Below are 24499 nucleotides of genomic sequence, written 5' to 3' on the forward strand. Positions count from 1 at the left end.
CTTGAGGGACACCGTAGGAGTGTGTTGTGGCTGCAGAGGTAGCATCGTTTACACGAACTATGTTGTAGCGTTCGTTAAAAAAGGATGTAAACCATAAGAGAGCTGAACCCGAGATACCGCAGTCTTTGAGTCTATTGATGAGAAGAGAGTGATCAATGGTGTCGAAGGCTGCTGCTAGGTCTAGGGAGATAAGAACAACAGATTTTTGATGGTCATGGTAATATAGAATGGTTGAAATAAGACCTAATAGTGATAGTTCTGTTGAATGGGATGAGCGGAATCCAGTTTGACAAGGATGTAGGGCATGGGTTTTTTCAATAAACTCTGTGAGTTGAGAATGGATGATTTTTTCCGTTAATTTAGAGATCATAGGCAGATTAGCGATGGGGCGGTAATTTCTAGGTAATGAGGGGTCTAAATTGTGTTGTTTGAGTTTGGGAAAAATAAGGGCTGTTTTCCAGGCTTTGGGTATGGTACAGTCGGAGAGAGATTTGGATATCATTTCTGAAATGAATGGGCCGAAGAAAGAGAAAAATTTGTTGAGAATGGAAGGGGGGATACTTTCCATGGGATTGTTGGATGTGTTTAATGATTGTAAGGTAAGATGGAGATTTACTAGTGAGGGCATTTTGAAATTTGAGAGAGTGCTGAAGGAAAGTTGTAAAGAGTCGTTGGAGTTTTGAGAAGAGGAATCAGGGAGTAATGGTCCGAGATGAGATCTGATATTTTTAATTTTAGTGTCAAAGAAAAATGATAGTTCATCTGCGTTAGGTTGGGTAGAGGGAGGTAGATTTTTTTTCTTGGAATATTTGGAGAGAGACTGAGCTATGTTAAAGAGATTGGAAGAGTTACGAGTGGAGGTAATGAGTTTTGAAAAATATTCTTTTTTAGTTAGTTGAATGGTTTTTTTTATAATGGGAAGCTTTTTCCTTGTACATAATGAGTAAGTTATTGAGTCGGGTTGTGCGCCATTTGTTTTCAATGGAACGAAGTTGTCTACGGAGTAAGGCCAGATTTTGGTTGAACCAAGGTTGTTGTTGTTGATGATATTTATAATAGTTTAATTCCCACTGAGTTTGCTCATGTATCAAGGAAATTAAATGCACCTGCCCTGCCAGAAAGTTCTTGTTCTGCCTGGTAGGTTGCCTTTGAAAAGAATGTTTGACTTCACATAGCTGTTTATCCAATCTAATAAGATTACTGTATTATTTCCGTTTCCTCACCATATACTCTAGCCCGAGGCCTCTCACTACCACTTTAATATCCATTCACAGCACTGCAGAGTCCTTTGTATGGATAGAATTCACTTAACAATATTTTGGTTTTTGTTTGTTTATTTTATTTTATTTATAACCCTTCACAAGGTGGTTCACAGTCTAAACATGCACAATAAAATATACATAAAATACATATAGAAAACACAAACAAAAAAGTGACCAGCGCTTACACCATCACAAATGCCTTAATGCCCATATTTCATTTTACAGAATAGGTGTCTTTTCAGTAACTTCTTAAAAACATCAAAATGACTCTGCTTTCGAAAGTACAGAGGTAACCGATTCCATTCCTGGGGGCTCCTGCAAGAAAACATGCTTACACGTAAGGTATTCAGTCTCAATTCCCTTAGCGATGGCACAAACAAGTCACCATGATGAGCAGAACGTAACTTGGGTAGTGGGACATAAGCCTGAATAATACCCATCAAGCTTGCAGGAGCCAAACAGTGCATACACAAATAGACCATCACAAGCAGTCTAAAGCAGTGATTCCCAACCCTGTCCTGGAGGAACACCAGGCCAATTGGGTTTTCAGGCTAGCCCTAATGAATATGCATGAGAGAGATTTGCATATGATGGAAGTGATAGGCATGCAAATTTGCTTCATGCATATTCATTAGGGCTAGCCTGAAAACCCAATTGGCCTGGTGTTCCTCCAGGACAGGGTTGGGAACCACTGGTCTAAAGTATATACGGTCTTCTAACTTTAACCAGTATAGCTTTACGTAATATTCTGTTACATGCTCAGTCCTTCCCAAACGAAAAAGAGTCCTTACCACTGAATTTTCATCAACCCGTAATGCATTCAACAGAGTTGCTGGTACGCCCAAGAGAACAGAGATTACAATAATCAAGACACGATAGTCCCATCGACTGCAAAATGATCTTAAATGTGCTAGCAGGCAAATATGGTCGAAGCGTATTGAAAAGCCACAATCTGAAAAAAATCTTTTTAATCAACTCCTGAACATGACTTAAATGTTCCCTATCTGTATAAGGAAAGACTTAAACTGCAGATCAGTATAAAAATGAGAAAAATCCATCTGTAAAAATGACTTGATTGACTCTCCATCCCCAGCATCAAACTGATAGGGGCATGGTCTGATATAATAATGTTTTCTGTAGTAACTGATTTTAGTTTATGAAACCAAGAGCTGATTAATAATACAGTATATAATCAAGACTTGCTGCCTTATCATGAGCTCTGGCCATATGTGTGTAATCACGCTCCGTAGGGTACAATAATCACCAAGGATTCAATAATCCCAACAGCTCTAAGAGCTTACAAAATGATAGAGTATAAGTCAGCTACCTGTTTTGACTCAGCTTTGGCATTCTATCTAAATGAAAATCAAATAACACATTTAAATCCCCTGTCAATAGCTTTCTTCAGGTCAGTAAATGTTTGCACAGTGTTCTCTCCATTTAATCTGCAGAACATAGTAAGAACTTGGGAGTGAATGTATTTTCTAGGACACTTTGGGCTAAATTCACTAACCTGCCCAATCGTGACCGATCCATGTCCAATCGATTCAGGAACCAAGAACATTCAAATGGAGGCAATCAGAGACTCGCCCCCATCTACCGACCTGGATCGCTAGGTAGCGATTCCGACGCATGCGCAGACCATCTACTTTGCCTGTAGATGGTCTATGCATGTGTTTGCTGTATGTTTTTTTTTGTTGTTGTTGTTTACTTTTTTACTGGCCCTGACTCTCCTGCTTTCTGCCGCCCTTCCCCCGCAGTGCGAGCCTGTGGTTTTAACCCGCGGATTTAAAGTGGGTTAAAACCACGGGCTCGTGCTGCAGGAAAGGGCGGCAGGAGAGTCGGGGGAGCCGGAGAGAGTCAGGGCAGGCCGAGAACAGGTAGTGGCAGAGAGCAGGAGAATCGGGGGAGCCATGAGGGTTTGAATCTACCATGACAACTTGATAAGGATCAGTCTTATCCACCAGTATGGCAACTCCCCACTCCTCTAGCATCAGAAGAAGCAGAAATCACTGCACCCACCCAGTATCTTTTCAACTTTGTATGTTCTTACTTAAACAAATGTCTCCTGTAAACATACCAAAAAGCAGGAGAAACACCTCCACAGGATGAAAACTCGCACAAGAACAGTGAAAATGACCAAAGGTGTTGGGATGCTTTGTTATTCAACTAAAAAGACTTGATATGAATGTGTTTCAGCCCTACAGCCTCTCTTGTAATAAGCTGATCAAGAACAATACAGCTTGCAATGGGACCTTGCTATAATAGTTAAATAATATGGACCAACCAATTAGCAAAAGTCTGGAGAAACTCATTAACAAAACCAGTGCATGGAAGAGCATTCACATAGCAGTGTTGTGAAAGGGATATTTTCTCTCAGGGTTTTCACAGCTGACATCGTGTTTGTTTCAGGTTTCCGGGTCTCGCCAGTTGGTTCAGATTATTTAACTACTGCAAGTTTTCTAATGGTAATACCATGATTGTTTCATTATTATACTTTTAGTCCACAGCAATAATTTATTCTATGTAATTTTCCTTTTAATAGGCACTTGATGAGCTAGAGTGCCATTGCACACCAGTATCAGAACAAAATCGAATAGAACTGGATCAGAAAATAGAAGAGACCAGAGAGAGTCTTCGCAAAGCTGAGGTGAGAGAAATCTTGATTTTAAGGACTGTAGATATGCTGCCCTTTGATTTCTTGTACTAGTGCTGAGGTAAGCTATGCAGAATTTTCTCTTGACTTTAAATTTAAGTAATGGAAATAATACCATTTTAAGTCTTAATGCCTCCATAAGTGGCTGTAAATAGAGCTTACTAGTAAATTGTCTACCATGTATGGACAAAAGTGAGCATGTTGTGAGAAATAGGTCCACAATGAACATCAGAAAAAGTGTAGCACTACATGTGACATTTGTAAAAACATTATCCAAGGTAGTACATGAATTTATCCACAGACCCATAAATCTTATGCTCTGAAATCTACCACTTTTTGCAAAATATCATGGGTTATATACATTATAACCTGCCCGTGTCATCTTGCATATGTGGGACGGACACAAAGGTCTATAAGAACTAATCTCATAGAGCATAAGAGTCAGATCAACACTCAATCTTTGAGCTCTCCCATAGTTCTCCATTGTGTTCAACATCATCATTCGTTTGCAGATTTACGCTGGGGCATTATAGAGCAAGTTCCTGAGAATTTTGAAGGAAACAAAGTGTCTTGCTTACAACGGAGGGAACAATACTGGATTTTTGAACTTCAATCTGTACAACCTTTAGGATTAAATGAGTTTTTTGAATGGCATTGCGCCATTTGAAGGACATTTTCAAGACCATTCATATGATGGCCTCCTGGCCACTCAAGCAGCCAAACTAGACAACCAAATCGCCAATCTACTGACAGCATCCCTCGACTACAAGACTTTTAGAAAAGAAATAAAGACCATACTCTTCAAGAAAACTCTGAAAAAAGAAATAATACCGCAAGTCTCAAACTCCACCTCTCACTAAAGCCAACTACCCCAAACAAATAACCTTACCCATTTCTTACTCTTTTTGAAAATGACCAATTTTTTTTTTTTTTTTGGTAAGTTCTTGTTGTAATACATCTTGGATAATTCTTTTGTAATCTGCCTTGAACAGCAAGGTAATGGCGGAATAGAAATCCCTAATGTAATGGAATATATTTGCAGTTTTCCGGGTTTTTAAACCTTCCCGCCCTCACGTTATGGCTTATTGACGTCGTTACGTCAGACACCCTGTAGTTAAATATTTAGAGGCGTTCTCCTTTGGTCAGCGCCATTTTCATTCTGGACTTTTCATTCTTCGGCTGGTATCTGAGAGCACAGTTCAACTTCACAGTTGGTTCCTGAGGAAGGAGGGTTTTTCCCCTTCGAAACGGAGCCCAGTTGGACAGGTCAACTTCAAGCTGGTTATTCCACTTTTTGAACTTACGGAGAAGCGAAGTACTCTCTTTTTGATTTTGTTCATTCTTGAGCCAGCCTGGTTGATTTTGGATGCTATTTACCCCCCAAAACGGGGGATAGAGACTCATGAACCATTTCACCGTGTTTGAGTATTTTTTGGTTTATTTTGTTCACCTTTTTTCACTCAGCACTTTTGTGCACTAGTTTAATTCAGTTGGGCAATCCAGGGATGTTTCACAAGTAATACCTGTGTGGGTTTTGGTTGTGACAGCTGGTGCTCTAGGGACTTGTTCCCATATGTAGGCTGTGAGACTGAGGGTATCCCACTTATACACATTTATTCATTAGTAGATAGATGGTTGGCTGGTTGGTTTGTCTCTATCCTCCATTTTGTCTCTTTGGGTTAGGGGGAACTATTTGGTTTTGGCTATTTTGGTGAGAAATAGGTCTACATTTCTGTAGTGGTATTCCCAAGGCGAGGTTAGGCCAGGGAGGCAAAAACACATGTAGTTTCAGCCAAAAAAAAGTACAGTACCTATGGAAAAAGTGGGTGCAGGTCTCTGAGTGTTTTTCTCTTTGAAAATTTTGGTGCAAAATCCATAGACTTTGTGGACTTTTCACATTCAAGCTGGTCTAGACACAGATAATTACTAATTGGCTAGTTAGCTTTATATCATTTGAAGTACATGTGTGTAAAGCAGGATGCAGCTCCAAAGATTTTTGTAAGATTCAGGAATTCTAGTACTGAGCTTAAAACAAAGGGTGCATTTTGGTGAAAGGTAATCAGAGAGAGAAATTTGAAGCCCCTAGCTTACACAGTATATTTAAAATGAGCTTGAGTTGTCAATGTGCGAAAGTTACTGTTATTCATGGCATATTGTCAACATCATCAAATTCCTTCTTTGGCCGTCAGCCTGGATACTAAGAAGGCCTTTGATCGGGTGGCCTGGGATTTTTTGTTCCCGACGCTTGAATATATGGGTTTCGGAGGTCCTTTTTTGACAGCGGTGCGCGCATTATATTCTGGACCTAGGGCATTCATCTTAATTAATGAAGTTCGCACAGCTCCATTTGCCATTGCTAGGGGTACGCGACAGGGATGTCCATTATCCCCTTTGTTGTTTGTGCTTTCTTTGGAACCCCTGTTGCGTACTCTGTTGGCAGATGTTCAAATCACTGGGGTGGACGACCCTCCTTTTCGGATGAAGGTCCTGGCATACGCTGATAATCTATTGATTTTACTTACACAACCTTCTGCTTCTCTCTATGGTCTGTTGGATGTCCTCTCCGCCTATGGAGCTTTGTCGGGTTTTTCTCTCAATTTCCTGAAATCTAAAGCTTTACCTTTATTGAGGGAGGTTAAGGAATGCTGGGTGGGACATTTTCCTTTACAATGGGAGTTGGTTGATCTAACTTATTTAGGTGTTAAGATACCGGTCAACTTGTCCTTATTATATAAAGAAAATGTATCTAGGCTGATTTCTGATACTGCTGTTAAGTTGCAGATGTGGAGAGCCTACCCGCTTTCCCTGTTGGGCTGAGTTCATCTTTTTAACATGATTTTGGCACCAAAATGGCTGTATTTATTTCAAATGCTCCCTTTGTTTTTTAAAAGGAAGGATAAAAAACGTTTATATTCTTTATTGCAGCTTTATTTATGGCAGGGAAAGCGGGCCCGTCTTCCCATTCGCATCATACAGACGCCTAAGCACTATGGGGTCTTGGGTCTACTTAATGTTAGATACACACATTACAGAGGAAATTGACGTTTTTCTCTAAAAAAAGGGAAAAACGCCTCTTCCCCCAACACCCCCACTCAATGGCAGCGCAAACAGTACTAACTTAACTGCGGGGTTCCTTCCCCTACCCCCCCCCCTTGGGGCACTTTAAAATTAAGTTTAAGTGTGGCGCGCTGATGTCCTGTGCGCGATTGTCTGCTCGGTATTGTCGGCACTCAATTGTCCTGCGCGTTTTCGACTATTAACCCATTTGTATAGCCATTGTGCATGGTATGTAACACACTGCTGACTGTGACTGTCCAGGTGTTTGATTTTTGCTTTCCACTGTTCCACTTGAGTGTATTTGCAACATCTAATCTGCATTTCTTTGTGCAGGCAAAGCTATGCAAGTCACATCTGATTAAACACATGAGTTCATAAAAGTATTTTCTCATCTCTCCTTTGCAAGAAGAGAGCAAACCCTTTGTGATATGTCCTGGTTGTTGTACTCAGCAAAAATTCAAATAACGCAAAAAAATGACATAACTTTGGTAACATGCATCACTGGGTCCCCTCTGACCTATGATGTAAATGCATCTCCTCATATATAACTCATTGTACATAAAACCAGCTAATGAGTAATGTCTAGTGCTGATGTTAACAGAATTATAAATAGTACTGCACATACTCGTAGATCTCAGTTTTGGATTGGCTAATACATTTCACTTGTATAAAGCTTGATAATCTTTACTATTTAAAACTCCTGACAGGTTGTGCAAATGAGAAGCAGCTATTGTCTTTAATGATACTGCCTGTGGTTACCATCCATGTTCCACCACCCTGTAAGCTAACTGGACAATGTTTAAGCATGCATTTTTCTTTGAGGGTTTCTTGGGAGTAAATGTTCAAAGGAAAATGACTTTTCAGTATAATAAAGATTTTCATTTGACTGGCAATGCAGAGCTGGGACCCCTCAGAACAAAAAAAAAAATATGGCTTTATGTTGCAAATATGGAAAACCTAACTTTAATTTTTTTTTGCAAATTATTCTCATCTTGTCTTATTCTTTAATTGTGATTTTTAAAATTGAGAGGCCAATGCAGAAAGCCATGCATTACAGCCAGGAACTGGTAGCTGAGCGCACAGCTTCTAATGAAAATGTAATATTTAAATTTTGCTTGTGTAAGCTAATCATGTACAAATTTGAAATGCAAAGAAATTGGGTGTTAATCAGGCAAGCATACAGGATGCATGCACACAATGTTCTGTGCTGAGGGCATCTACCGTATTTTCACCCATATACCGCGCACCCGTGTAAAACGCGCACACGGGTATAGCGCGCGGGGAACAGAAATTTATGTAAAAAATTGTACTATAGCACGCACACGAGTATACCGCGCATGACGCCCCGAATCTCCTCTCGCCGCCCCGACTCTCCATTCGCCCGACTGACTCTCCTTTCTGAAGGACCGCTCGCACCCCCACCCGAAGGACCGCTCGCACCCTTACAGCCTCTCCCCCCTCCCGCATGGAGAAGCTGCCTACCGTTGTTTCCGGATGCCAGTGAGCCCAGCTGCTTCCTCTGCCGGCGGTCCTGCCCCTTCTCTGAGCCCTGCGCTGTGCTGCTTCCTCTTCCAGCAGTCCCGCCCTTTCTCTGAGGAAGCAGTGCAGTGCAGGGCTCAGAGAAGGGGCAGGACCGCTGGCAGAGGAAGCAGCTGGACTCACTGGCATCCGGAAACAACGGTAGGCAGCTTCTCCATGCGGGAGGGGGAGGAGGGGGAGGCTGTGGGGGTGCAAGCGGTCCTTCGGGTAGGGGTGCGAGCGGTCCTTCGGGGTGATGAATCGGACGTCGGGGGGGGGGGAAACTATGTAAAAAAAAATTTGTACAACGTGCTCACGCGTATAACGCGCATGGTTATGCACGGTTTGTAAAATCGTGTATAACGCGCGCTTTATATGCGTGAAAATACGGTACTCGTAGTACTGTATGCGTGTCTGAGCAAAACAAGTGTCAACTCGCATCTGATAGAATGTTATTCTCTGGCTGAATATTGGTATCACAAAATTTCTTGCACATTAAACTTTTGTGATTTTGAAATTTATGTTCAGAACAACATTCCAGTATATACCCAAATAACCATTTTTTTCTGCTTGGACCTCTGCGCAGAGGTAAATCACTAAAGGCTAGATTCTCAAAAAATAGCATTAAAAACTGATGAGTTGCTGTTGCAGCCGTTATTGTAGCGATTTTTAAAAATTGAGTCATTCTCGACTAATTGGAAAGACTGTTCTAGACTGAATTGTAGTTTCTGGTGGAATTCAGTATGCAATATGTACAAGATGGAAAGATTTCTTGCAGTACAGAGGGGGCATTTTAAAAGGTTTCAGGAGGTATGGAGGCCATTAATTGAATATTATAATGATTAAGGTTTATTCTTTTTCCTTAGGGGATAATTTGTAGAAATGGGGGGGGGGGATAGGATAATCCAATTAAATAGCGGTATATTTCAACTGATTAATGGATATAAGAAACATGGTATATATGTATGAATAGAAAAGGAAAGGGGGTAAAATTATTGGAAATATGTTGTTATGAAATATTAGGGGATATATGTAATATGATGAGATATATTTGTTGTGCATTAATGTATATAATAAAATGAAAAAAGAGTTTGAGGAAGAAAGGGTGGGGGGAGGGATAGGTTAAAGTATGATTAATTGTATTATGGAAGAGGGATGTCTAAGTATGTATATATTTGGATAGATTATTTTATTGATATGGGAAGGGATGGGAGGTGGGTGGGGGGAATTAAAACATGTATAATAATTTTGTTTAAGAATGTCAAGTGAGTTTTGTGAATTAATTGTAATAATATTGTACACTTGTTGAGAGAAATAAAAAGGAATAAAGATTTAAATATATCCAAAAAGAGAGTCATTCTCCAAACAATGCTCATGTAAATGAGGTTGGCAGAGAGTATCAAAGATTCACTAAATTTTTATGTGCCCATCGCTGGTGATAGCGATGGGCCCTTGCACAAAATAGATGCAAAAATTAAAAAAAAACAAAACCCCAAGCCGCTGAAATCAAGTGACCCGTCACCCCCCAGCAGCGGGAGAGATGCACACTCCCTCCTGCCACCTAGCAACGAATCCCTGACACACCACCCGGCAGCAGGAGGGATGCCCACTCTCCTGCCACCATGCAATGCATCCCCCAACACCCTACCTAGGAGCGGGAGAGATGCCCACTCTCTCCTGCCACCAAGCAACGCACATACATACACACCCTGACACCTCACCCGGCAGCGGGAGAGATGCCCACTCCTACTGCCATCTTCCAATAATGCTTTTATCCAATAGAAACAAACTTATAATAAATCCACACAAAAATATCTAAATTGTTTTTCTTTTCTTCTTTCAATACACCATGCATAGTACTATAGGGGAGTTCATATCTCCACCTCAATTAATAAACTCAAGGTGGTATAGTTCTTCATCATTCCCAGTACAGTACTCCCCCAATATTCGGGGGGGGGGGGTGTTCCGTTCCAGGAACCCCTGCGAATCTTGAAAAACCGCGAATACGTTTTTCAGTGTGGGAGGCAGGAGAGGGCAGCTGGAGTGCTGGCAAGTGAAGGAAATCACTCGCAATATGCTCCGACCGCCTCTTCCTGCACTAAAGTCTGGCCTCACCAATCGGGAGCTGCGTGTCATTGGTGCAACAATCCTCAAACAAGGACTATGAGCAGTGTACCTTGCAGCCTTCAGGGCCATTGGACCCCACACTTAGGCCACAAGCCAAAGCCCATGCAGGCAGCAGATTGTAAGGGAAAGGTGATGGTGATGGGGCTGCTTAGTTGGCCTGCTGCTCCACTAGGCCAGCTCCATGCTGGGGCCTGCAGCCATGGTCCAAACATGTGTCTTGAAGGCCACATAGGCATAGAAACATGATAGCAGCTAATGGCCCATCCAGATGAGAGCCCACATCGTCCCTGGATGAGTATCCTTGCCTGACCCTCACAGCTTGCATCAAAAGAGGTGGCCCAGCCCCCACCAAACACTGTTCAAAGTTATTAAAACACATACATTTTATGAAAAATTGCAGACAGACTTTAGGAAATTGGAAGATTGGGCATCCAAATAACAAATGAAATTTAATGTGGACAAATGCAACGTGATGCACATTGAGAAGAATAATCCAAATCAAAGTTACCAGATGCTAGGGTCTACCTTAGGGGTTAACTCCCAAGAAAAAGATCTGGATGTCATTGTAGAAAATATGATGAAAGCTTCTGCCCAATGTACAGCAGCAGCCAAAAAGCAAGCAAGATGCTAGAAATTATTTAAAAAGGGATGGTTAACAAGACTAAGAATTTTATAATGCCTCTGTATCATTTCATGGTGCGACCTCACCTTTAGTATTGCGTTCATTTCTGGTCACCTTATCTCAAGAAGAATATAGCAGAATATAGAATGAATTTGTATGAATTTAGATTGTACACTTGTTATATGAAAAATGAATAAAAAAAACTTAAAACATAAGAATATAGCAGAACTAGAAAAGGTTCAAAGAAGAGCAACCAAGATGATAAAGGGGATGGAACTCCTCTCATATGAGGAAAGACTAAAAAGGTTAGGGCTCTTCAGCATGAAAAAGAGACAGCTAAGGGGAGATATGATTGAAATCTACAAAATCCTGAGTGGTATCGAATGGGTACAAGTGGGTTGATTTTTTAATTTTTTTATTTTTTACTTTGTCAAAAATTACAAAGACTAAGGGACACTCGAAGTTGCAGGGAAATACTTTTAAAACCAATAAGAGGAAATAATTTTTCACTCAGAGAATAGTTAAGCTCTGGAACGTGTTGCTAGAGATTGTGATAAGAGTGGTTAACGTAGCTGGTTTTGAGAGACGTTTGGATAAGTTCCTGGAGGAAAAGTTCATACTGAGATAGACATAGGGGAAGCCACTGCTTGCCCTGGATTGGTAGCAGGGAATGTTGCTGCTTTTGGAGGTTTTGCCAGGTGGATTGGCCACCGTGAGGACGGGATACTGGGCTAGATGGATCATTGATCTGACCTAGTAAGGGTGTTCTTATGTTTCTAATTACTGGAATATTATTTAAAATTTTAATAGTTTATTTTTCATTTTTAAACCAGTGGATGATTTGTGTTCTCCATTGGGTTTAATGCAGATTAGTAAATGAACTCTTTGGATAGGTCCCTATTGCCAAAATTGAAGAGGATCAGAGAATAACGTAACATAGTAGATGACGGCAGATAAAGACCCGAATGGTCCATCCAGCCTGCCCAACCTGATTCAATTAAAAATTTTTTTTTTTTTTTTTAAATTTTTCTTCTTAGCTATTTCTGGGCAAGAATCCAAAGCTTTACCCGGTACTGTGCTTGGGTTCCAATTGCCGAAATCTCTGTTAAGACTTACTCCAGCCCATCTACACCCTCCCAGCCATTGAAGCCCTCCCCTGCCCATCCTCCACCAAACGGCCATACACAGACACAGACCGTGCAAGTCTGCCCAGTAACTGGCCTAGTTCAATATTTAATATTATTTTCTGATTCTAAATCTTCTGTGTTCATCCCACGCTTCTTTGAACTCAGTCACAGTTTTACTCTCCACCACCTCTCTCGGGAGTGCATTCCAGGCATCCACTACCCTCTCCGTAAAGTAGAATTTCCTAACATTGCCCCTGAATCTACCAGCCCTCAACCTCAAATTATGTCCTCTGGTTTTACCATTTTCCTTTCTCTGGAAAAGATTTTGTTCTACGTTAATACCCTTCAAGTATTTGAACGTCTGAATCATATCTCCCCTGTCTCTCCTTTCCTCTAGGGCAGTGGTTCCCAACCCTGTCCTGGAGGAACACCAGGCCAATTGGGTTTTCAGGCTAGCCCTAATGAATATGCATGAAGCAAATTTGCATGCCTATCACTTCCATCATATGCAAATCTCTCTCATGCATATTCATTAGGGCTAGCCTGAAAACCCGATTGGCCTGATGTTCCTCCAGGACAGGATTGGGAATCACTGCTCTAGGGTATATTCAGGGCTTCCAGTCTCTCCTCATACGTCTTCTGGCGCAAGCCTCCTATCATTTTCGTCGCCCTCCTCTGGACCGCCTCAAGTCTTCTTACGTCTTTCGCCAGATACAGTCTCCAAAACTGAACACAATACTCCAAGTGGGGCCTCACCAATGACCTGTACAGGGGCATCAACACCTTCTTCCTTCTACTGACTACGCCTCTCTTTATACAGCCCAGAATCCTTCTGGCAGCAGCCACTGCCTTGTCACACTGTTTTTTCGCCTTTAGATCTTCGGACACTATCACCCCAAGGTCCCTCTCCCCGTCCGTGCATATCAGCTTCTCTCCTCCCAGCATATACGGTTCCTTCCTATTATTAATCCCCAAATGCATTACTCTGCATTTCTTTGCATTGAATTTTAGTTGCCAGGCATTAGACCATTCCTCTAACTTTTGCAGATCCTTTTTCATATTTTCCACTCCCTCTTCGGTGTCTACTCTGTTACAAATCTTGGTATCATCTGCAAAAAGGCACACTTTTCCTTCTAACCCTTCAGCAATGTCACTTACATACATATTGAACAGGATTGGCCCCAGCACCGAACCCTGAGGGACTCCACTAGTCACCTTTCCTTCCTTCGAGCGACTTCCATTAACCACCACCCTCTGGCGTCTGTCCGACAGCCAGTTTCTGACCCAGTTCACCACTTTGGGTCCTAACTTCAGCCCTTCAAGTTTGTTCAACAGCCTCCTATGAGGAACTGTATCAAAGGCTTTGCTGAAATCCAAGTAAATTACATCTAGCATATGTCCTCGATCCAGCTCTCTGGTCACCCAATCAAAAAATTCAATCAGGTTCGTTTGGCACGATTTACCTTTTGTCTTTAAAAACAAAAAGCTGTCTTTTTCATATGTTGGAGGGGAGGGTTTGTTATTGTTGGGAATGTTTTAAATACCATACTAAACACTAACACTGACCGGTGAGATAAATGCACCGATGCTAGTAGAAATTGAATGAGCGTCAGAGCATTTACTTCGCCAACCTGCAGTAAAAAGCTCTACCGCAGTTTGATAAAATGTCATTGGTCATGATAGTTTTAAATACAGCATTGCAAATCATTTTGAATCTGTTATTATGCATCCTTTATTTCATACAGTTTTATTTAAATAATGTGAGATTTTTTTTAAATAGAGAAAACAGGTTATGAATGATAGAATGTGGGCAGTACCTTCTCATATCTTAGGGTCCTTTTACTAAGGTGCGCTAGCATTTTTAGCACGCGCCAACCCCATGCTAAACAAAAAATACTAATGCAAGCTCTATGGCGGCATTAGCATTTAGCGTGCGTGGCATTGTAGTGCGCGCTAAAACCACTAGCACACCTTAGTGTGTTAGTGTTGCTTTTCAATGAATAAATTTCTTATTTGCAATGAAAGTTTACTTAAGGGAGCTGTTTGTAGTGTATTGTATTCCTTTACAAAAATAGCTGTTATCTTACACCTCAAGCCTTGCTAATTAAGAAATGTAAAATCATCATCTTTTTTTTTGGTTCAGAAATTATGCTTCTGTGGAAGGAGGTGCTGTAATGGATAGGAACTCACCAAGAGAGCTAAGAGGAAATGAAAGAGCCATTTGAGAACGGTTCATTCCTCACCTCCCAGATTCCAGTTGTCAGTAAAATATGATAGTATGTGAGCCTGTAGTTCGAGTTGGAACTTATGAGGGCTGGCAAGAGCAACCTTTCCCGGAATGAGGACACTTTCTAGCTGTTTCTAGAAGAGCATGGTTCCCCCCCAAAAAAAAACAACAGTTGATGATCTCTTCTGTTGAGATACTTTTTTTCACTCTTAATGGCGTGTAAATTTAAACATTCAGCTTCTAATAGATTTTTAACTTCTTGCTGTCTCCTCAGATCATTAAATTGAAAGCAGAGGCTCGTTTGGATCTCCTGCGGCAAATAGGTGTTTCTGTGGATACCTGGTTGAAGAGCGCAATGAATCAGGTGTTTGAAGAACTGGAGAATGAGCGCTGGGCAAGCCTTCCTACACTCATGAATAATGGCTCCCTACACTTGGTATAGTCTTGTGTTCTTTAGGCAAAGTATTAATTCATGAAGGATATGTGTCTTTTTTCCTTGCCTTTGGGATTGCAAGAAACACAAATAACAGAGTCTTTAAGTTTTGCAAGTAATATTTAGAAAACATATAAAGTTCTCTGAGGAAAAGCAGATATGGAAATCTCCAAACCGGGGTGATTATAATCTATCGGAACCCTGCATTGAAACTTTTCTCCCAGTCCTAAATACAGAGCTTTTGAAATAGCTCAACTGTGTATTCACATGCCTTCCTGCCTGCCACCATTACCATATTTGTGATTTGTTTTTGTTGGACGGGATTGAATGTGTTTTGCTTCTTAGTCACCTTAGCTCATATTTTCTTTAAAGTTTCGCAGATTTTCTTATACAGGTAAGTCCTGTTAACTGTCATGCAGTTCTCGTCCCTATAACTTCCATCGTTGCTTTTCTGTTCTTTGAAGTTTCCTTTATTTTTGTTGTCAACTTGAGGTTGACTTCGAGCATCATGAATCTTTTTATTTTGCTGCACTTATTTCACCAGATATCATCTCCCAAGAGAAGGCCCAACTGGCTTCAAGAAGTACTCCTGATCATATCCATCACAGATTACATGGGGGGGGGGGGCTGAGCATGATCCCTGATCATTATATTCTGTGACACAAATGTCAGAAAGGGATTTGTGGCCGTGAGAAACGGCAAAATTATTTTGGTGCAGATAAGATTGCTATATCTGCATCTGGGTTGCAAAGCTGTATGGAGCACTGGGAATGCACTCTTGAGAGTGTCTTGACATGTCTCCCAGGGGCGAGGACAAAGGACATCTCCGACAGAATCGAGAGAATCATGGAGGGAGCTGAGACAGAGGACACAGCAGTGATAATCCACGTCGGAACAAATGACGTCAGCAGAAGGAATTTCAACATGACTACACTGACCGAGCATTTTAAGATCCTGGGGAGGAAACTGAAGCTGAGGACGGGGAAGATAGCCTTCTCGGAGATCCTACCAGTACCAAGGGCAGATGCGAGGAGGCAGACCGAGCTGCAGGCAACAAATGGATGGCTAAGGCGATGGTGTGACGAGGAGGGTTTCCTCTTTGTACGGAACTGGTCAACCTTCCTGGGGAAAAACAAACTCTACAGGAAAGATGGACTGCATTTGAGCACGGCTGGGACAAGGATGCTGGCACGTAACATCCAGACCTGCATAGACATGACTTTAAACTGATAACAAGGGGAAAGCCGACAGTCGATCGGACCTCGACACATCGGACCACAGTATCGAGCAAGGATACTGAGACAGGAACTGGAAATAGTGGGCTAGAGACAAAATGGACGCTTTATGGACATAAACCCAAAGATGCAGCACAGGGACCCGAGGGGAAATTAAAGCTAAAGAGTAAGACAAAGAGGAAGCAGCCGGAACCAGAGAGCTATCAAAGAACAAAGAAGCAGGCAGAGGACAGGATAGACAGACCACAAGAGGCAGCACAGGAGACAAACAGGAGCAACAAATCAAGAGTAGATCCAAAAGAAAAGGTAACAAACAGGGACTTAAAATGCCTATATACAAATGCTAGGAGTCTAAGGACTAAAATGGGGGAGCTAGAAGTTATAGCCGGAAATAAGGACCTAGACATAATTGGAATCACAGAGACATGGTGGTCGGAGGACAACAAATGGGATGTGGCCCTACCAGGGTACAAACTCTACAGGAGGGACAGGGCACACAAGAAGGGGGGAGGAATAGCACTGTATATAAAGGACTCTATTCCTTCATCCAGAACAGAAACAACAATAAGGGCAGACAGTCTGGAGTCGTTATGGGTTAAGCTGACAGGAGGGGAAGGAGCTGACATCAAATTGGGACTGTACTATCGACCACCAAGACAGCCAGACGCAATCGACCTGGACCTGGAGGCCGAACTGAGACAGATGTGCAAAAGTGGAAGAGTGGTGGTTATGGGGGATTTCAACTATCCAGGAATAGACTGGGACATTGGGCACTCAAATTGCACGAAAGAAACTACATTCCTAGAGGCGATAAGGGACTGTTTCATGGAGCAGCTGGTCACGGAACCAACGCGAGGGGAGGCCACCCTAGACCTAATCCTCAACGGGCTAGAGGGACCCGCAAAGGAAGTGGTGGTACTAGCACCGTTAGGGAACAGCGATCACAACATGATCCAGTACAAATTAAACATGGGAACATCAAAGGTGAAAAGAACCACAACGACTGCACTCAACTTCAGAAAAGGAAACTACAAGGTCATGAGGAAAATGGTACGAAAAAAGCTCAATAACAACTCAGGGAAGGTGAAGACCGTAAAGGAAGCCTGGACACTGCTTAAAGGCACAGTGCTCGGGGCACAAGACCTGTGTGTCCCAAGGTTTAGGAAAGGGTGCAAAAAAAATCGATCTAGAAACCCAGCATGGATAACAACTGCAGTTAAAAAGGCGATAAGCGACAAGAAATCATCCTTCAAAAAATGCAAAAAGGAACCAACAAAGGAAAACCAGGTAGAGCACAAAAGACACCAAAAACAATGTCATCAAGAGGTCAGGAAAGCAAAGAGAGAATATGAGGAAAAATTGGCAGGAGAAGCAAGAAACTTCAAACCCTTCTTCAGGTATGTGAAAGGGAAACAGCCAGCCAGAGAGGAAGTGGGACCACTGGACGACGGAGACAGGAAAGGAGCGATAATAGAGGAAAAAGAGATAGCTGACAGGTTAAACGAATTCTTCTCGTCAGTCTTCACCAGAGAGGACACATCCAATATTCCGGAACCCGAGGTAATTATAAACGGAGAACACGATGAAAGGCTGGTACAACTAGAGGTAAGCAAAGAGGATGTCCTCAGACAGATAGACAGACTGAAGAGCGACAAATCACCAGGCCCGGACGGCATCCACCCAAGGGTACTAAAAGAACTGAGAAACGAAATAGCAGAGACATTTCGCCAAATATGTAACCTCTCCCTAAAGACAGGGGAGATCCCAGAGGACTGGAAAATAGCAAATGTCACGCCCATCTTTAAGAAGGGATCAAGGGGTGACCCGGGAAACTATAGGCCTGTAAGCTTGACCTCAGTTCCAGGGAAGATGATGGAAGCAATGGTAAAGGACAAAATCTGCGAACACATAGAAAACAATGGACAACTAAATGCGAGTCAGCATGGCTTCTGCAAGGGAAGGTCATGCCTCACGAACTTGCTGCACTTCTTTGAGGGAATAAACAACCAGATGGATAAGGGGGAATCCATAGACATCATTTACCTTGACTTCCAAAAAGCCTTCGACAAGGTACCTCACGAGCGGCTACTTAAAAAGCTGTGGAACCATGGGGTGCAAGGGGATATCTACCGATGGATCAAACACTGGTTGGCAGGCAGGAAACAGAGGGTTGGAGTGAAAGGCCAATACTCAGACTGGCAATGGGTCACGAGCGGAGTTCCATAGGGGTCGGTGCTGGGACCTCTACTGTTCAATATATTTATCAACGATCTGGAGGCGGGGACAAAATGTGAGGTTATCAAATTTGCCGATGACACCAAACTCTGCAGCAGGGTTAGAAACACGGAAGACTGTGAAGACCTGCAAAGAGACCTAACGAGACTGGAAGACTGGGCAAAAAAGTGGCAAATGAGTTTTAACGTAGAGAAATGCAAGGTCATGCATGTAGGGAAAAAGAACCCGATGTTCAGCTACAAAATGGGGGGAACACTGCTAGGGGTGAGTACCCTTGAAAGGGACCTGGGGGTGATGGTCGACACATCACTGAAACCATCGGCGCAATGTGCGACAGCCTCAAAGAAAGCAAACAGAATGCTGGGCATCATCAAAAAGGGTATCACAACCAGGACGAAGGAAGTCATCATGCCGCTGTATCGCGCAATGTTGCGCCCGCACCTGGAGTACTGTGTTCAATACTGGTCGCCGTACCTCAAGAAGGACATGGCGATACTCGAGGGAGTGCAGAGGAGGGCGACTAAACTGATAAAAGGTATGGAAAATTTTGCATACGCCGACAGGTTAAAAATGCTGGGGCTGTTCTCCCTAGAGAAGAGGAGACTTAGAGGGGACATGATAGAAACCTTCAAAATCCTAAAGGGCATAGAGAAAGTGAATAAGGATAGATTCTTCAAACTGTGGGGAGCCACAAGAACTAGGGGTCACTCGGAGAAATTGAAAGGGGACAGGTTTAGAACAAATGCTAGGAAGTTCTTTTTTACTCAGAGGGTGGTGGACACATGGAATGCGCTTCCGGAGGATGTGATAGGCCAGAACTCTGTACAGGGGTTCAAGGAGGGTTTGGATAGGTTCCTGGAGGATAGGGGGATTGAAGGGTACAGATATAACTTGAGGTAGGTTATAGAAGTGGACAGAAACCACTTCACAGGTCGCAGACCTGATGGGCCGCCGCGGGAGCGGACCGCTGGGCGAGATGGACCTCGGTCTGACCCAGTGGAGGCAACTTCTTATGTTCTTATGTTCTTATGACATTGAGCATCAGTCATGCACCTTTGAAATTGGTCATTGTCCAGCTTCTGCCTGAAGAAGAGGAAGGATTTGCCTTCATCTTTGCCACTGAGAGATCATGATGCACTGAGTGAGGCGCATCAACATTATACCTATTTACATAGAAACATAGTGGATGGTATGGATAATCGGACTGGATAGGCTATGTGATCTGTATCTGCTGTCATTTTCTTACTATACATCTCCCTTAGAGATCCTGTGTGTTTGTCCCATGCTTTCTTGAATTTGTATACAATCTCCATCCACCAAGAGGCTGTTCCTTAAAGATGTAGTTCCTTAGATTACTTTGAACTCTTTCTTTTCACCTTCATCCCATGTCCTCTCATTCTCAAGGTTTTTCAATTCCAAGAGACTTGTCCCCTGTGCATTTATGCATTTAAATGTTTCTATCATATATCTCTTCTGTCAACTTTCTTCCAAAATATATGTATTGAGATCTTTGAGTGCTCCCTTGGGTTTTATGCACAAAGGTTGCTGGTTTTCTCTAAGTACCTTCAGCGTGATGACTGCTCATCCTCTTTGGTATCTCAGTGTGTGCAACAGCTTATATGGATCCAATACAATTCTTCCAATATGCACCCAAAGTAACTCAAGGACATGGCCACTGTCATTGTGATGGCCACACCTTTTTTCATAGTAACTCATGAAGAAGTTTGAGGACAGGATGAAATGCTTTGTCACTTCACATGAGGTAGTCCCAGTTGATTCTGAAGACCCCTCTAGAGTATTTTTATGAGTCTCATTCAGACTGAAGAAGAACTAGAAATCTTTTCAGAAAAGGAGTCTCTAGGTCTATATTCAGATCCTTCCCCACCTGACAAAAAAATGCATCTCTCTACCAGAGAAACTTGTGTTCGAGTTTGACTGGGAGATGGCTTCTAAGCCATTTCGTTTAAGTTAGACATGCAAGAAGAGCACAGGGCAGAATCATTGATATTTTCCAATTCCTCAATGCATCCTTGAAAGTTGTGAACTAGAGAGCTGCACGGGAATGGGGATGACGGGAATCCCGCGGGTTCCCCCTTTGGGTCACGGGGATCCCGTGGGGACGCCCCCTAGGGTCGCGGGGATCCCGTGGGGACGCCTCCGAGGGTCGCGGGGTTCCTGCGGGGTTGGATCGCAGTGCACTCGAGCCGCGAGGGTAGTCTCCTTCTCCTTACCTGCCCTGTCGCAGCACACAGCTGAACGGAAATCTTCCCGATGTCAGTGCTGACGTCGGAGGGAGGACTTAAGCAAAGCCCTCCCTTCCTCCGACGTCAGCGCTGACATCAGGAAGACTTCCGGTCGGCTGTGTGCGGCAGGGCAGGTAGGGAGAAGGCAATGGCGTACGAAAGAGGGGGGGAGGGGGCGGTCCGCCCCGGAGAATGTGCACAGCCGGTCAGGTCCCCCGATCGACCGACAACAGGCCCGGCCGACAAATCTCCCTGCCCTGTAGCCGCAAATCTAAATTACCTCTTACAGCAGCTTCAGTACTCCAGCTGCTGTAAGAAGGTAATTTAAATTTGCGGCTACAGGACAGGGAGATTTGTCCAACCGGGCCTGTTCTGTTGAAGGTCGGGTGCAAAAGCGCCACAAAGGTGGAGGCAGGGAGGGAGGAAAGGTGGAGTGGAGAAGAAAAGACGCTTAAGGGGGGAGAAGGCCGCTGAAAGCACTGGGGAAGACAAAGGGGTGGAAAAGAACGCTGAAAGGACATGGGGTAAATGGGAGGAGGGGGGGGAAGGACCCTGAAAGCACTGGGGAAGACAAAGGGGTGGAGAATGCCACTGAAAGGACATGGGGAAGACAGAGGGGAGAAAGGCCGCTGAAAGGACATGGGGAAGACAGAGGGGGGAGAAGGACGCTGAAAGGACATGGGGAAGGCAGAGGGGGGAGAAGGATGCTGCCTGACAGGACACGGGGAAGATGGTGGGGGAGAAGGACACTGAAAGGAAATGGGGAAGAGGGAATGGGAAGAAGACGCTGGCAGGGAAGAAGACAGAGGTGCCAGACTATGGGTGGAGCGGAGGGAAAAAGATGGGTGCCAGACCAATTTGGGAGGGGGGAGAAAGGGAGAGGCACAGTAACAGAGCAAATGGAAGACACAGAGAGAAGAGAGGCAGTGGATGGAAGGAATTGAATGAGAACACGAAGAAAGCAGAAATCAGGCAATAAAGGTAGGAAAAAAATTCTTTTTTTTTTTTTGCTTAAGGATAAAGTAGTATATTAGTTGTGTTGATAAAAATTTATAAACATTAGAGGCTCTGGTAGAAACCCGTTTACAAAGTATGTATTCTTCCCAATTAATATTTCCAAATTAATAAAGTCTTTTTGCTTATTTTTAAATGGGTTTCTACCAGAGCCTTTAATTCAGTAGCATAATTAAATGAAATAACTATTTCTGTAGTTTATAGGGATGGGCGGGGACGTAGGGGATTCCTCGCAGGGACGTAGGGGATTCCTCGCAGGGACGGAGGGGATTCCTCGCGGGGACGGGTGGGGACGGAGGGATTCCTCGCGGGGACGGGTGGGAGTCCTCACGGGGACGGGTGGGACTTTGGCGGGGACGGGTGGGATTTCTGTCCCCGCGCAACTCTCTATTGTGAACGTGCCCATGCACATGATCCTGAAGAGGTTCCGATGAGTGTGTGTGACCCCTCCCCCTGGTTTCTTTATGTACAGAGTCCAGAAGGCTCCAGATTCAAGAAAGCAACAGCTTCCTCACTATTCCATGATATTCATATCCACTCTCAAAAGAGCCAAAAGCTCCAAAACTTGTTCCTCATCCCCTGTGAAGGATGCTCATTCATTGGAGTCATTTGGGAGAACATTTTCTAGAATGCAATGTTAATGTCCCACATAGCATCTTATCAGCTTTTCATAAGTATGTACTTGTGTGACCTTGTGCACAGTATTGTGTAGTTTATCAGCACTCCCCCCAGGGAGAAAACTGAAAAACTCTGGATTAATAGTTAACAGGAAAGAGTATAGAAAATACATAGTCCATGAGACATGATATTTTTGATATGGCATTGTTGGCTTCTGCAGTTGGTATTTACACTTGTATTCTCACCTACGTGAGGGCCTCAGACCTTAGACTTAATATGCAGGAAAAGCTCACTCCTGTGCCCTGTGATGGATAAAATCTTTTTGGGGGAGATAAGTTGCAGGAAACTGCAACTCTCATCAAGCCAGCATAGTGATACCTTTAGGACCCTTACCAGCTCACTTCTGACTCAGGATCCTCTTCCAGAAAATGTCACAGTTATGGGAAATGGAGATCCTATTACTCTCAAAGGTATATGAACCTTCCATCCTCCCACTTCTCTAAGCCTAGACAGAAATCTTGCTCTCATACCAGAAAAAGCATGAGAATCCTGCCTCCACCCTACTGAGTCTGGGTGGTAGGCATTTCAGAGTGAAGAAATCTCAGCATAAAAAAACCTTTCCCACAAAAAGTTTAATAGCTCTGTGCAATGCAACAGTGGAATCAGGACAAACTTATCTCGCAAGTTTTGATACAGGAAGATAGAGGTCCAATAAGTGAATATTCATCCTGAGGCAGCAGGAAATTGCAAAACACTGGCTATCTTTGGTGATACAGACCTTTATTATAAGTTTTATAAGTATCTATGATTATTATAAAATAGAAGAGCTATTGTTGAATTTTTGAGAGTTTCTATTTAACCTGAGTAGTGGTCACTATATCATATCAAGAAGTGCCGGAGATTAAATGAACAGTTGTAGGTTGCGCTATTTTTAAGGCACGAAATGTCCATATAGGAAGTCTTACAAACCCAAGACATTACAATAATTAAACAAAGGGAAATCAAAGGCTTGGACCACAGCATGAAACTGAACCACCTTTAACAAATCACGTAGGTATCATAAAGATTTCAATTGGAAAAATACCCACTGTACAACTCCTTTAAGATGTTTCATAGATGATAATGAATCCAGGCTAGTTCCTAGATACTTCATTTCTCTTGAATATCAAATCTCCTAGTAGGACCAGGTTATTATTATTGATAAAATAAGTCTTTTGTTTGATTACATTTGTTATCCTTCTCTTCTTCATTTTATATCCTTCTCATGTTATCTTTATTTCTGAATCCTGGGAAGGTATTATGATGTGTTACTTAGTTTTTCTTTCTTGTCTTTCCTTCCCTTTTTATATAATATGACCAACTATGGTTGTTTAATTTTCTTCTATGAAACTGTTAAAATTTTAATAAAAATAAGGGAATATCAAACCCATCAAAAGAGAATAAGTCAGGAAAATTTGGAATATTGAGTCCAATAAGAAAAGAACCTGTGTCTTTGATATGTTCAGTTTGTTTATTTGCTGATGGCCAGATTCAACAGAGAAAGGCTAAAGCATCTGAGATTTTATCCTTAACTGGAAAGTAAAATTGTATGTGATCAGCATACAAATAACAGCTAACATCTAAACCACTGTTCTTCAACCGCCGGTCCATGGCCCGGTGCCGGACCGCAAAAATTTCCTGCCGATTCGTGGCCCGATGAGCTGGGTACCTACCCACGTGTCTCCCTCCTTCCTGTGAAGCAGCCGATGTTTTGCTTTCCTCCCCGCACAGGAATAGCAGTGGCTCTCTTCACAGCCTCCAGACAGTGGCTTCCTCCCCTCCCCTCAGCTCTGTATTCTAACTTGCCTGCAGCAATGTCAGTAGCGTCAGCGCAGAGATTCAATTAGGCAGCCTTGGGGTTTTGCTGAATCATGGCCCGCCTCTGATGATGCAACTTCCTCTTTCCTCAGAGGCGGTCGCAACCCATCAAAGGACCCAAGGCTGCCTAATCGTTGTGCTGATGCTACTGACACTGCTGCAGGCAAGTTAAAACACTGAGCTGCTGCTAGTCCGGGTAAAGGAAGGTACTGGTGGGATAGAGAAGTGCCTGGCAGCAATGCTTGCTTGTATGAATGCTCTTGGGCAT

General features: G+C 43.0%; 1 protein-coding gene across 3 annotated transcripts in view; it reads left to right on the forward strand.

The window, feature by feature from the left end:
• Positions 1-24499, forward strand: part of FCHSD2 (FCH and double SH3 domains 2) — a 330943-nt gene that overhangs the window by 255456 nt on the left and 50988 nt on the right. For 2 of the 3 annotated variants that reach the window (XM_033947792.1, XM_033947791.1), the window contains exons 12-13: positions 3808-3912; positions 14871-15032. In XM_033947792.1, the coding sequence (XP_033803683.1) occupies positions 3808-3912; positions 14871-15032 (267 nt within the window). The remainder of the gene's footprint in view (positions 1-3807; positions 3913-14870; positions 15033-24499) is intronic. The other variant, XM_033947793.1, reaches the window with a different exon arrangement.

This window comes from Geotrypetes seraphini, chromosome 6 (assembly GCF_902459505.1).
Source record: "Geotrypetes seraphini chromosome 6, aGeoSer1.1, whole genome shotgun sequence".
Lineage (NCBI taxonomy): Eukaryota > Metazoa > Chordata > Amphibia > Gymnophiona > Dermophiidae > Geotrypetes > Geotrypetes seraphini.